The sequence below is a fragment of the Octopus bimaculoides genome, chromosome 5, assembly GCF_046866305.1.
Source record: "Octopus bimaculoides isolate indiv1 chromosome 5, ASM4686630v1, whole genome shotgun sequence".
Lineage (NCBI taxonomy): Eukaryota > Metazoa > Mollusca > Cephalopoda > Octopoda > Octopodidae > Octopus > Octopus bimaculoides.
The window spans coordinates 75,123,707-75,139,590 of record NC_142932.1 but is presented as its reverse complement, the minus strand read 5'-3'; the positions used below and the strand labels follow the sequence as shown (position 1 = coordinate 75,139,590).

The 15,884-nt window shown below is 35.0% G+C and overlaps 1 protein-coding gene across 36 annotated transcripts in view; it reads right to left on the bottom strand.

Moving 5' to 3' along the window:
• The window catches only part of LOC106875722 (rho guanine nucleotide exchange factor 11), a 404,455-nt gene that overhangs the window by 70,513 nt on the left and 318,058 nt on the right, over positions 1 to 15,884 (bottom strand). For all 36 annotated transcript variants that reach the window (XM_089352417.1, XM_089352437.1, XM_089352419.1 and 33 more), the window contains 4 exons: positions 4,780 to 4,920; positions 3,992 to 4,057; positions 3,380 to 3,487; positions 1,694 to 1,798 (listed from right to left, as the gene is read on the bottom strand). In XM_089352417.1, coding sequence (XP_089208543.1) covers positions 1,694 to 1,798; positions 3,380 to 3,487; positions 3,992 to 4,057; positions 4,780 to 4,920 — 420 coding nt within the window. The remainder of the gene's footprint in view (positions 1 to 1,693; positions 1,799 to 3,379; positions 3,488 to 3,991; positions 4,058 to 4,779; positions 4,921 to 15,884) is intronic.

Below are 15,884 nucleotides of genomic sequence, written 5' to 3'. Positions count from 1 at the left end.
GAAAGATTTACAGCTGAAGATTTACAAAATGTTGAAGAAATGAATAATAATAATAATAATTGATAAAAAACAGATAAATAAATAAAAAAAAAACAGTAACTTATCTTCAGATGAATCAGACAAAGAAGATGATTCCCAATTTTCATCCCCCCAAAATTTTCAGAATGTCATTCAGAATATTACAACACAGTCAAATACTGATACATATCCGTATTTTTTTTTTTTATTGAAAATGTGTAATTGTAAACCATTGGGTATTTAAGTACCTACTGAGAAAATTTCAGGTCTCTATGCAAAAAGTCAACAAAGTTAGAAATAAATTTTGTTAATACTCCTCAAGGAGCATGATTAATTCAAAACAATGTGAATGAATATAAGCATTACATTTGACAGATTAATCTAAATTTATGTAGCATGTCAGGAAACCTATTTTAGTTGTCACATCATAGGCATTCTCCAGCCAATCAGGGATGGGCGCATATGAATACAAGAGGCAGTTTTCTGCCCATGAAGTGAAGCATACATTTTAATCAGTTAGTGGAAAGATGGAGGACCAACAACAGCAGGAACAACTCCTTGCTTTTCACACCAACTTTGCGTCACTAGCTCTAAATTTTTAGCTGCTTTCAACTTGCTACATCACGAACAGCCTATTTCATTGATGCCCACTACGCTCCACGAAATTCTGGATGACATCAGCCACAACTCTGCCTCATAATGAACAGTATATTTTTGTTTAAGCTACCTCCATTTTGGTTAGCTTATAATGACTTCCAACTGAATCTATTTTTGAAACATAAGTTATAATGCTTTCCCTAACTTATGCACACACCCAGGCTACACTCTTATTACTTGTTAGCTCTTGCGATAATTTAATAAATTAAATTACTCATTTAAAAACTGCCTTCTGATATTCCATTATACATGCTTCTCAAAAGCTTGCTCACAGGACTTTTCCACGAACACTTTCATACTATAAGTTAGTGACCACACTCACTAAATTCAAAAGGTTTAAAAGGCAGATTTGATAATAACAAAGTCTAAAGGGTGGTGGGGGACAAGCACAAGCACAATGGGCTTCTTTTAGTTTTCATGTACCAAGTCTACTCATAAGGCTTTGGTCAGCCCAAGGCTATAGTAGAAGACTTATTTTAAGAATATAAAGAAAGATAATTTTTTTTTTATCTTTTAGTTACAAGACAAGATAGTGTCCTGACCCTTTACAGGGAGACTGGCAGGTGGAAGGTATTCTAAAAATCAGGGAGCTTTCTTGAATGACTTGTAACAAACTGAACTCCTCTTAAAGATAACCAAGGCACCAGGTGGTTGTATTAAATCAGGTGACGGACTAAATCTACCAAGTTTATCATACAAATAGGATAAGATTTGAACTACCATCCCATGTAGGTTATGACAGAATTCAAAACACAAAAAACAAAAACAAATACTGCAAGGCACCCAGTTCCAGCAATCTACCATCTTTGAGCAGTAATTTTTTTTCATTACTGACCTCAAAAGGGTCGAAAGTGTTGCAGACCTAAATGGGATTTGAACTCAAAGTGTAGAAAGTCTCTGAACAAATTCAACAAAATATTCTGTCCAATGTGCTGACAACACAACTAATTTGGCAGTTGGAAATGGATTTATGGTTGTAAAGATAGAGGAAAAGTATGGAGGATTATTTTCTACTTACAGCATTTTGAATTAAAAATGTGGAATATATTTCGTAAGCCCATTTTCTCAATTCTTTACTACTTCCATTAGCTGATGAGTAAATATCAGATATTATATAGAAAAACTGAAAAACAGAAAAGAAAAAGAAATTAATTAACACAAAAAACATATAAATATAAAAACATTAGCAATGAATTAACTTTTTTAATAATAGAAGTATGCATCTGTTTGTCTTTTACTTGTTTCAGTCATAAAGACTGTGGCCATGCTGGGGGACCACATTGAAAAGGTTTTAGTCAAACAAATCGACCCTAGCACCTATGCATTTCTCCCTCTATTGGTCTCTTTTGTTGAACTGCTAAGTTACGGGGACATAAAGAAACCAATACCAGTTGTCAAAGAGTGGTGAGGAGGCATGACAAGCGCATGCACACACACACACACACACACGCACGTGCGCGACAGGCTCCCACACAGTTACTGTCTGACAAATTTACTCACAAGACCTTGGTCAGCCCAGGGCTAAAGTAGAAGATACTTGCCCAAGGTAACGTGCAGTGAGACTGAACTTGAAACTAGTTGCAATGTGAGATTCTTAACTTCAAAGCCAAACCTGCTTGAATTTCTTATAATGAAAACGTCAATATATTATGCTTTACCTATCACCACCTACATTCATGTTAGTGTATATTTATAGATCTAGTCATGGCTTTTATACTTGGGCCAACAATAAGATGTAATTCTTTCCATTTTAATTTATTTTACACTCTGAAAAGAAAGAACAAGCTAAAAGACATGATGAAGGTTTCTGAGCTATTTTGTTTTTGTCTCTTTTATCCTTTACACTTCAGTCACATTTTAGTTTCATCATCTCAAACTATGTTTAAAGCAACAATTTTCTAACTCCTATTTTTGGTGATGCAGCTGAGCTTTAAGAATTTTATACCTGCAGAAACCAATAGATGAATCATAAGTCAAACAGCAAAGCAGTTGTGATATGCCCTTATTACAAAATACTGCATGACAAAGGATATAGCATGAGGCCTTTGATCAGCTTGATGCCTTTGACCAGCCTGAAGCCTTTGACCAACCTGAAGCCTTTGACCAGCCTGAAGCCTTTGACCAGCCTGAAGCCTTTGACTAGCCTCAAGTAAAGCATGTTGATGTTTCTGCAGTTGTGGGACATTCTCAAGAAATTAATCTAATTCTTCTATACCAAAGACTAAGTACTATAGTCAACTAGCTTTGTTCACTTCTCAAGTTGAGTTGTTCATACGGAGATGTACAAGTCAATGCTGAAGCCAACCAGCTTTGTTCACCCCATAAGTTGAGCAGTTCTGTTTGATCTCGAATTAAGCAGTGAGGATCACCTTCAACAGATCTGTCAGATTAACACAAATTGACCAGCTCTTCAGAGCTAATCTGGAAGAGCTCTCATAAAACAATATTAATTAAACATCATTCACACAATGAATTAACAATCAACATTTGTGATAGGCCAGAATCAAACAACTCATATATCATAAAGAAAACAATCTACCTGTAATAAACAAGAAAAAGGACATTTCTTTGTGCGTGTATGTTAGTGTAATTGTAGCTTTGATGTGAAGTAAAACAACTCCTTAAAAAATGCTGAGTTACAAAGACTAGAACATAAATTGATGTCAGCAAATAATTTTAGGTACAACATGACAATCTAACTTACCAGTGCTGAGGGGTCATCATTAGAAATAAGATAGTGCAGCAATATAGAAAGGTAAGCATTCCGCTTCTCTACTTCTTCAAAATTACCAAATGGCAAACGATTTTCGGCCTGGGAGAGAGGGAGAGAGAGAGATATATATATATATAACGAGCTGGTGTTATTGATTTGTCTTCAGTATAAACATTGCTATAATACAACTACCCAATTATTTAAACACATCAATATATTTTCCAATAGTGAATGAGAAATAAATGATATAGGAGCAGTGAATAAACATGGACATGTTTGCAAGAGAAAAGTGGGTAAGGGGGATGAAGAGGTGGAGAGGAAATAGAGGAAGGTGGGAGAGAATGGATGTGTGGATGTGTTGAGGAGACAGTATTGTTGTTATAAATCAGCAGGTCAATACAGCAGAGCTTAATGAAAATAATAAGTATGGACATTTATGGCTGAATCTATCAAGTTATGAAAGGTGATTTCCCCCCCCCCCCCTTTTTTTTCTTTAATTCTGCCATTTCATGAAATCAAAAGTATTGATATATTTCTAATGACTGCCTTTGGTGGGAAGAGGAGATAATTTATAGTCAATCTAATAATAAATGTAAAGTGTACCTCATCAGTAGGCACTTCATCATCATCGTCTTCTTCCATGGTCATTATTGCTGCTGTGCCTCCATCCTAAAAAAGAAATAAATCATGACAATATAAACAAAACAAAGACGAACAAACAATAGACATAAAAATTATTAAAACTTTGATATGATCATCATTTTGTGTCTTGTTTTCCCAAGCTAGTATGAGTTAGAGAGGCCTTCTCCAGGACTGTGTTGCCACTCATTATGGTCCCTTGCCATTATTTTCTTTGTGATATTCAGCATCCAGAGAGCAGCCTTCACCAGCTCTTCCCTGCCATCTTCCTCAGTCATTCTTTTTCACTTTGGCTGATTGGCACTTCTTTATTCCAACAACCATCCACCATACACATCACACAATCATAACAGCACAGTTTTTTCACTTACACACTGCACCAGATACTTCCTATATATAGTGTTTCTCAGTGTGTGTGTGTGTGTGTGCATGCATGTCATCATCATTTAACATCTGTTGTCCATGCTGGCAAGCTGAGTTGGGGAGAGGCTGTACCAGACCCCAGTCTGATTTGGCATGGTTTTATTGGCTGGATGCTCTTCCTAATGCCAATCACTTTACAGAGTGTGCTGGGTGCTTCTAAATGGTACCGCATGGGCACTTTTATGTGGCACTGCATGGGCATTCATTAGTGTCAGTATTAACATGCTGTTTGCTAGCCTATATCTCCCTCATACACATGTACACACATTGCAAGCCAAAAGTAACAAACTTGAGTTTTCTAAATAAGAAATCTATAAAAGACAAGGTACCTCAGTCCCACATCTGTCAGCATCTGGATTTGAACTGTTCATATCAGCCAGGTGAACAGGTGTTGGAGAATTACTGGGACTAGCATGCGGTGAATCCAAAATACCACTCGTGTCAGGTGAACCAACTGTTAAAGATGTGCGCTGGTAAAACAGGAAATGTAATTGTTCAGAATAATAAAGCAAAACAAGACTAACATATTGCCATTTCAAAGTAGTTATTGAAATTATGGGCTGAGTTATGGTAAACCAAGTAAAATATGTTTTCTTTAAACAAACAAAACATTAATGAAAATTTATAACTATTCTGTAGTTGCTGTTTTTTTTTTGTCTAATGAAAACAAAAATTAATTGAAAGGTTAATTAGTCAGTTTAGGAATTCATAGAATGTAATGTTAATAAATTCCCAATTAGTTTCAGAGTCCTCTCTGAATGCTTAAGAAACTGAACCAGAGAGGAACCATGGTGGTGAAACAAAAGAAACAATATTGAGTTGTCATGCTTCTAAGTTAATAAAACAGGAACACAATAGTGTAATCATGAGTAGAAAAGACATTAAGCATTTATAGAATCATATTCCTTATGGTTGCAATATTGGACAGAAAAAAAAAAGAATGCTAAACCTATTTTTGACATCAAAAAGAACAGCAACAAATCATTAACCTTTAGAGCAGACCATTTATTTTTCAGCAGATATGGTCATGAAACTAACCATGTATTTAAAGATCTATGTTATTGGAGAGCTTTTAGTTAAGGACTTCTTTTTAACAATCCTAACTTCCTTATGAAAATTATAAAAATTGTTTGCTTTCTTAAAAAATGCAAAATTCTAATGAATATCATTAATTCTTATAGTAATTTTGTAACTAAATACTTGGATATTTACATAAACAGCAGATGGGAATGTTTTTTCTTCTACTGTTTATAATTGACAAATTTGAAAAGACAACACTAATTTCAAAACCTTAGAAGCTAATTACACCCTCACTTAGAATTTTCTTACTTTATACATAACTGTTACATATAAATTCAAGACATTCCAGACTGTAAGAACGTGAAAAATATAAACATTTTAGCTTCAAAATTTAAGGATTTTCAGAATGACAGAAAATAATATTTTTTTCTTTTATTTTTTCTTAGCTAGAATCATAAAATAATTGAAATAGATTTTAAATTCACAGGTATGACTGAATGGTTCAGAAGATAATTTCCCAGACATGTAATTTTGGGTTGTCCCACTGAATAGCACTTTGGGAAGTGTCTTCTTCTGCAGCCTCAGGTTGACCTAAGACTTATGAATGGATTTGGTACATGGAGACTGAAAAAGAAGCAGTTTTGTGTTCATGTGTATACATATATATTATACTAGCAGAAATACCTGGCGTTGCCCGGGTTAAAGAGAATAATGAAATCTAAAAACGCCGTCTAGACTACGCATCATCTTTATATATAGAGATGTATATACACACACGCACCCAAACACACGTATATATATGTATATCAATATAAATATATGAAAGTCAATGAAGTTTCGTAAAAGAAGGTGATCATGTACATACTTTCTTGCTGTTGTGATTATAACACCTCATTGTAAACTATGTTCCTTGTTTTCCCTTGTGGAGCATATACAAATAGGTTTTTTGTTGCTGCCCACTCTTGAGCAGCCAACATACAGTTGTCCATGTGAGAAGCAGGGCTCTTCCAAGAGAAGACCAGCTACAGACAGTGTTTGACCCTGATATTTGTTTATGGACATGGCAAAAGTCACACGAAGGGGGAATTGTAGTCTTCTGAATGTAAAAGGAATGTCTGCTCCTGATGGAGTAAGAGGAATTCTTGGAATAAAGACGTCATCCCCTTTTGCACATTCAGAAAGAATGGTAGCCTCGATAACTTGTGACATCATTTTCTAAATAATGCTCATCTGTTATGTTCGGGTTAAAATTTCATCAACATCAAAAATATATGAATTTTCATGGGAGTTATGGCCGTTATGCAAAGAATATAATTTCCAAATTTCATAAAGATCCATTCAGTACTTTTGACGTAGTTTTGGAGAAGAAAACAAATGACTAATGTGTGTATTTGTGTGCATGTGTATGTGTGTGTGATGGGTGTATATATGTATAGATATCTGTATGCATGTATATATGTGTACATATTACATGTACATCTATATATATATATACATCTACACATATGTATACATATACATGTATGTATAGATCTATATATATATACATATACGTGTACATCTATATGTATACATATACATCTCTCTCTCTCTCTCTCTGTCTCTTTCTCTCTCTATCTCTCTGAAAGTATCTGTCATTACAGTATCGAAATGGTGTACATATACATGTATATGTATACATATACATCTCTCTCTCTCTCTCTCTCTCTCTCTCTCTCTCTCTCTCTTTCTCTCTTTCTCTCTCTGTGAAAGTATCTGTCACTACAGTATCGAAATGTGATTGTTTCAGTTAGTGGAATAGTTTCATTTTTAAAGTGAAAGTATTTGACATGAGTGTTTTTGTTTCACTTTTGACACGTAATACTTAAATAGTGGAGGAGATATTATGTTGCCGTGTGCTCGAACTCTGCAAGAAGTTAATAATTTTTTTTTACTAAAACACAACTGGAACCCTAAGTAAGGCATGTGTAAAAATTTGAATGAAATTGGTTGCGTAGTTCTCGAGTTTTAGGGATTCACACAGACAGACAGACAGACACACATTCTCATTTTTATATATATAGATGTATATGTGTTTGTGTGCATATGTATATATGCATGTATTTGAACACTTAAAGGTTAGCAACAGTAAAGTTATCTAACTGTAAAACAAAGCTTTAACGTATTAATTTAACCTATGCTAGCATGGAAAATCAGATATAAAAATAAACAAATCTATTATTATTATTATTAAGGCAAGAACAGATGTTTATTGATGAAATATATAGAAACTGCCCCCCCCCCCTTAAAACATGATACTTCAAACTAATACTACAAAAAACAAATGGAAAAACTACTTTTTCTAGAGCATTTGTGAGACAGGATCTTATGTTAGTGTGTGTGTGTGTGTGTGTGTGTTTGTGTGTATGTATGTATGTCTATATATATGTGTGTGTGTGTGTGTGTGTGTGTGTGTGTGTGTGCCCACATGCACTCTCACAACTGTATAATGTTATGTTTATAAAATGATATGTTACAGAAAAAAGTAGTAGGCATTTCCATGAAGGTTATGAATCATTAAAGATTATATAAAAGGTTATTGTTAAGATAAGTGGGATTAAGGTGATAGTTAAGAGAATTTTTTTTTTCATTATCATCATTATCTACTTTCTGTATCATTATTTTCTATTTGTTATCCCGACCCTCACCATTTCTTAATGTCTATTTTCAATTCTTGAATAGGTCAGACAAAATTCACTAAGGCAGATTTTCAATGGCCATATACTCTCCTTGTCATCAACTTATGCATGTTTCCAAGCAACATAATACTTTCCCCTAGTCTGTATGTTTTCACAGAAGGATACAATTAAACAAGCCCACTTGTATGCAGGTGTTTCATATTTACAGAGGACGGCGAGCTGGCAGAAACGTTAGCACACTGTGCAAAATGCTTAGTGTTATTTCACCTGCCATTACTGAGGTTGACTCTGCCTTTCATCCTTTTGGGGTTGATTAAATGAGTACCAATTACGCTGTGGGGTCGATGTAATTGACTTTATCCCTTTGTCTGTCCTTGTTTGTCTCCTCTATACTTATCCCCCACTGGGCAATAAAGAAATAAATTAGCAATGGGGTATCAAAATAAAGAGACACACAGACATACACACAAACAACAGGCTTCTTTTCAGTTTCCACTCTCAAATTCACTCACAAGGCTTTGGTCAGCCTGGGAATATAGAAGACACTTGCCGAAAATGTCATGCAATAGGACTGAACCTGAAACTAGAAAATTGTGAAGCAAACAATTCATACTTAGTATTTTAGATAAATTTTTGATTTTTATATATTTTCTTATTAAAATTTAGATTGCTGAAATTTTTCTCGCAAATTTCCTTTAGTTTTAGGAACAATTAACCCTTTAGCATTCAGGTTATTCTGTCAAATGCAATGGTTATTTATTACCTTCACCTTAGCAAAGGCAGAGGTATTGTTTTCAGTCATGTTTGTTTATTTATTCATTTGTCTGTAGACAAGATATCTCAAGAACCGCTGGATGGATTTGGATGAAACTTTCAGAGATGTTTGGCCTTGTGACTGGCATGAACCGATTAGATTTTGGGATCGATCCAGTACCGGACAAGGATTCTGGATTATTTTTCTGTTTTTTTCTTTTAATTTAATTTTTGAGAGTGGCTGAGTTCATTGTTAGTATTCTCATTGTAAAAATAATCTCTGGCTAATCTTTGAGAGGACATTGGTGTTGCCTTGGTGGAAGTTTGCACTCTCTGAGTGCTCTTGTTCACATTGTTCTGAAGTTATTGTGCATTATCTTGTAGCTTCAAGATTTCAATGATGTGATTGTTTATTTTTACAATGATATTGAAGGGTAGGTGAGAGAGCCTGAATGTGGCCAGTTTGAACATAAAACAGGTAGAATATTTTGACTGGATATGGCCGTTTTAAATGCTAAAGGGTTGTTGTTAGATATAAAAACTGTCTTGCTGTCTTGAATTTCTATGCTTACAATCTCATCTCTACTTCTATCTAAATGGTACAGCTCTCATTTCAAAAATATTTTTTCCTTCTCAAAAGAGAAAAATAACAAAGAAATACAAAAAGAAGAAAGAAAAATGAAAAGGGTTGAAAGTAAGTGAGTAGGTAAAGAGAAGTGGATACAATGAATGATTTAAAACTGGAGAACAACAAAGAAAAAAAAAAAGAAACAAAAGCAAACATGCACAAGCAAGCAGATAAAACATATATAAAGGTAGGCGATATTTGGAGAAATTAAAACAGATAAGAGTCAATAGGTAGATATATAGAGAGATATATAAATAGGCAAAGGGGTTTAAAAGATGAAAACACAACTGTTTTGGTTACATACAAAATGCAAATAAATCTGACCCAATAAATCTGTGGTTTACCACACAAATATAGTGATTTAAAAGTTTTGATGCTTTTATAACCATTCTGTATATAAATTTAAGATGGAAAAAAAAAACTAAATTAAATAAAAAAAAATATATAAAGAGAGGGTTGAGCTTCACTGATCTGCAAACAGATCAATGATACCAAAGATGACCTGGAAGAATTTAGATATAATGTTCAAGAGATCGATATTCCCCCCTCCCCCGCAATATATTTTGAAATAGAAAGGAAAGGGGAAAAGTAAATAAGACAATCCTTTATGATCTCAAGTCTCTAACTTGATCCAACAGGTTGTTTAAAAAGCATCTTGTTGATGGGTGGTAAAGTAAGACATTCTTAATTTGTCAAACTAAGTCTCCACAACACTAATATCAAGAAGTCTTCTTGTGAACGTGACCTGGGCATTACTGTCAACCGGAATTTGTGCTGGACAAAGCACATCTCTAAAACTTCAAGAAAGCTGAGGGTGTCTTGGCATCACTCAGCAAGACCTTTGTCAGCCACTCTCCAGCTATCTATTTAAGGCTGTATATGGCTATGGTGTGGCCACACTTGGAATTTGCATGACCAGTCTGGAACCCCTATCTTGCTCAGGACAATGACCTCCAGACTTAGTAAACACCCACAAAATTATCAACCACCGTACTAACAACCACCTTCAGCACCTTTTTGAACTCCACACATAGGCATGCCTACAAAGTCAGAAAACAGCACCGTTCCCATGACTTTCGGAAACATTTTTTCACACTCAGAGTTGCTGAAACATGGAACAAAGTACCTGCATCAGTTGTTAGTTGCCGAGACACTGCATCCTTTAAAACCCCCATACTTCCTGAAATTTGCCAAGACTACACCAGATATCCCCACCTCCATATGCATGCACGCATGTGCATCATGACTCATACACTGTTCACTTTCCTGACTTTTCTACATAATTCTATGTACTATACATGCATCTTTGATGAGTTATAGTGCACTTGAGCACTGTATACAATAATTTCGTTATTATTATTATAGGATGGAGAAGGACAATGCCAATTTGAAGTCGGACCACTGGGACACTGAGCTACTAATTACAGTCAATTAGAAAGTCACCACCTGACAGTGATGGTCACGGGTTTTCCCTAACAACAATTGTGACATTGGAATTATAGTTTGAACTTTGAATTAATACTAGATCATAGAATAAGTTTAATTACAACAAAACTACTGCAACAACAACAATAGCAATAATAATAAAAGCAATAATAGTAATAATAATAATAATAATAATAATAATAATAATAATAATAATAATAATGATGATGATGATAATAATAATAATAAATGCCCTGATGCAGTATCAGGCAGTGGCTCTCAAGGCTTCTGATCTTAACTGATTGGAAGTGTTATCATGTACATTGTTTTGTCTTGGTATAAAAGATGGGCTACAGCAAATATTCTGCTTAATACCACATACCACAGATTTACTTGCCAGTTGCTTGACCGTAACCAGCTGAGTATGTCCCTTAGTGGCTGATGATATGTGCATCTCTTATCATGAGCAGAAGTAGTAGGGGAGCATCATAGCCATGTGTTGAGAGGAATTTTGGGGGGCTCGGATAATTCACCTTTGGAAACAGGAGTGTTTTGTTCAACATCCTTAACCCTTATTCAGGGACCTTTTAAGCGGGATGGGCTACTCGACCTGAAGAAAATTCTAACTGGAGCCCCATCTGCAAGGTCATGCGTTGTTTATCTTGATATGAGATCACCATGTCACGCACATATAGTTGTGATGCATGTGCCTGGTGTACCCTTATCAGACAAGTAGTCATGATGGATATATTCAGTTCATATATTTGTACCCCAGGGTCATTTTGATGGCATGCACTGCTCTCTCACTCAATAATAATCCTTTCTACTATAGACACAAGGCCTGAAATTTTGAGGGGAAGGGTTAATCGATATCAACCGCAATAAAACTTATTTTATCAACCCTGAAAAGATGAAAGACATAGTCAACTTCATCAACATTTGAACTCAGAGTGTGAAGAGCCAGAAAAAATGCTGCTAAGCATTTTGTTGGAACAATAATGATTCTGCCAACTGATTGCCTTAATAATAACAACACCAATGATTCTTTTCACAATAGGCACAAGGCCCAAAATTTAGATGGTGGTAGTGGTGGTGGGGTTAGTCAATTACATTGACCCCCAAGGCTCAACTGGTACTTATTATATTGACTCCAAAAGGATGAAAGGTAAAGTCAGCTTCAGTGGTATTTGAAACCAGAACGCAAAGGCAAATGAAATGCTATTAAGCATCTTATCCCGCGTGCTAATGCTTCTGCCAGTTCAGTGCCTAATTATAACAAAAATGGTTTCAAATTTTCGCTACAAGACCTGAAATTTGGGAAGAGTGGGGCTAGTCAATTACATCAACCACCCCAATACTCAACAGGTACTTATTATATTGACTCCAAGAAGGATGAAAGGCAAAGTCAACCTTGGCAGAATTTGAACTCAGAATGTAAAAGCCAGAAGTGCCAATAAGCATTTTGTCCAGTGCAGTGACAATTCTGCCAGCTCAATGCCTTAATAATAATAATAATAATAATAATAATAATAATAGGAATGGTAACAGTAGTAGTAGTAGCAGCAGCAGCAATAATAATTTCTAACATAGGCACAAGGCCATAACAGTAGTAAGAGCAATAACAATAGTGAATAGGATGACTAGGCAAAATGCCAGTTATATAAGTGGAGTATAGTAGATTGGATCAACCTTAGAGTTGTAGTGGAATGTTGAATAACAACAACAAAACAGAAAATGAAGTTTAATTGGAAGCTATTAAATATTAGATATGGAGATGTTTGCAACAATTCCATTGTTCCAACATAACTGATACTGCTGATCATGGTGGTGGTGATGGTGATAGTGATGGTAGGGAAGTGATGTTGATGATGATAATGATGATAATAGTGGTGGTAGTGGTAATGGTTGTGGTGACAGCAATGATGATGACAATGATAGTGTTGGAGGCAGTCATGATTTTGATGATGGTAAAGTATTTGTGGGCAGATTAAAAATGGTATGGAACAGGGGAATAGGAACAAAACATTCCCAATCTCTCTGTATTTCTGCTCAATGTCTGTAAGATAATGCCAACATTTTCAAGAAAGGAAGACAGAAAGCTGTTAAAACTCTATTATACTACTGACTGGTCTAACTGAGAAACAAGCAAGTCGACAGATAAAACATCTGCAACAAATCCAATGGAGGGAGGATAACAACATCCTGAAGTTTAAAAAAAAAAAAAATAAAAAAAATAAGAGGAAATAGGAAAGTTCTAGAGAAAGAAACTAAAATAAAGGAGAGGCAAAACCTAGTCAAGGAAGAAGGAAAACAATGTGATATAAACTAAAAAGAGAGAGTGAGAACACTGTTGACAGAATGTTAGTAATTCTGAAGGAATTACTAAAGTGAACCCAATGCAGAACTAAGAAGTTACTCAATCCTTTTGATACCAATCTGCCTGAAACCACACTGAGTTCTTTGATATAAACTCCCTGTTATATTGTGATCTAAATTAGAACCTTCCATCAAAAGTTTATGTTCCAAAAAAAAAAAAAAAAATTAAAAAAAAAAAAAAGCATTTTAACAATGACAAAATTATTTAAATAAATTCTTAATTATTTTCAAAATTAATTGAAATAAAAAACTGTATTTCACCAGAAATATGGTAACAAAAGGGTAAAGTTATCGAAATTAAAACCTACCAAAATTTTATGGTAATTTGTTTCAAAAAACCAGTTTTAAAATGACAAAATTATTTAAATAAATTCTTAATTATTTTCGAAATTAATTGGAATAAAAGGCAGTGTATTTCAACAGAAATATAACAAAAGGGTTCAAGTAAAATTGATTTAATGACCTTCAACAGTGTTGAGCGGATTAAATAACACTAATAGATAATATGGAAGTTGTTATTTATGCTACATGCATTCCTGCAAGCTCTTTTTGCATCCCAAATTACAACCAGCCTTCTGGCATCTTGCCAAATGAGTCTAGCAACTTCACAGGATTTTCATACCTGCTACTCCTTAATCAAGACAGCTTTAGAAGTAACATTCCCACTGATAAAACCAATACATTTGAGGCTTGCTTTTGCTTCAAACTCCACACTGCAGACACAACTCCCATTTCCCCAACTTCTTCATTCCACCAATGCCACTACCATCTAATTGTAAAGCTACAAAAAGTGGGAACATCTCATTTTCCTGCAACCCAACACTATGATTTGACCAGCTGGTATCAGTTCGATAACACTCGACAATATATTTCTGAGCTAGCTCCTATTATCACCAAACTCTTCAATCTTTATCTTCAAAGGATATATCCCTATCACACTGATGGTAGATCTCAGTTGCTCAGTAAATTGAATTACTTGCTTCTGAATTCACATATAAGTGGCTGGGTATTCATTCCACAGGCACATGTACCCTTAATGTAATTTTCCAGAAAGATCAGCATGACACAATGTGTCACAATGCAGTACCTTTTGAATTACAAGCACAGTTCATTCAAGAGGGGTTTTATGCAATTTCCATGAATTCTACTTTAATTGTCTAAGATGCCTCACACTCAAATACCAGCTTGATAGGGTAAAGACCGCTTTTGGTCATGAATGACCATGGGATTGCACCTAGAAAATTCCCCTCCAAGACACAAGTCTGAGCAAGTGTGTTTACGGAAGACCATCCATTGCCCATACATACCAGCCTCCCCTCTCCATGACACTGATGTTATCCAAGAGAAAGGCAAAGGCTGATACAGCTTGGCATCAGTGACATTGCAACTCATGTACAGCTGAATGAACTGGAGCAATGTGAAGTAAAGTATTTTGCTCAAGAACACAACACACAGCTGGGGAATCGAACTCACTACCTCATGATTGTGAACCCAGTACTCTAACCACTGGGCCAAAATTTTTATTTTTATCTTTTATTGTTTACTTGTTTCAGTCATTGAACTGTGACCATGTTGGGGGTACTACCTTGAAAAGTTTTAGTCAAACAAATTGACCCCCCAGAGCTTTTTTTTTTAAAGCCTGGTACTTATTCTATCAGTTTCTTTTGCTGAACTGCCAAGTTATGGGACATCAGCAAACCAACATCAGTTGTCAAGCAACAGTGAAAGACAATCATAAATACACATACACATATGTACATACATGATAGGCTTCTTTCTGTTTCCATCAACAAAATCCACTAACAAGGTTTTGGTTGTCCCAAAGCTATAGTAGAAAAGATGCCTCACAGTGGGACTGAATCCAGAACCCTGTGGTTGGGAAGCAAACTTCTTATCACACAGTCATACCTGCACCTATAAAACGATGAACAGCCTTAATTGGTCTTTTGGACCTTATTGGATTCTCACCAGAAGTGTCTATATCATACAGAAATATGGTAAGAAAAGGATTAAAAGCAGTGGGTTATAGACAACAACTTTGGTCACTGGAGAACAAATTACAACCAATGAAGGTCATTAATTAACACTGACAGTGAATTGATACTATATTTGACCCCTATCAGGATTTAAAAAGGTATTTAATTTGAAACTTAATCAACAATAACAACAACATTAGAGAAGAAAGTTTTAAAATGTTTAAATAATTTTCTTCTTTTAAATACATTTTAAAAGCCTGAGAGCTCCATTTAAGGCACACAAATGTTTTAGCGGTTCTATATTTAAGAGATGAGGAATTATGTACATTATTTACAATTGCCGGATATTTGTCCTCATCTTGTTTGTTGTTAACACGTTTCACCTGATATACCCTCCAGCCTTCATCAGGTGTCTTGGGGAAATTTTGAATCTGGGTACTCACTCCTAAGGTATTTTTTGATGTTGTTGTTATTATTATTATTATTATTATTATTATTATTATTATTCAGGTCACTGTCTAGAATCGAACTTGGAATTTTGGGGTTAGTAGCCTGCACTCTTAACCACTACGCCATAT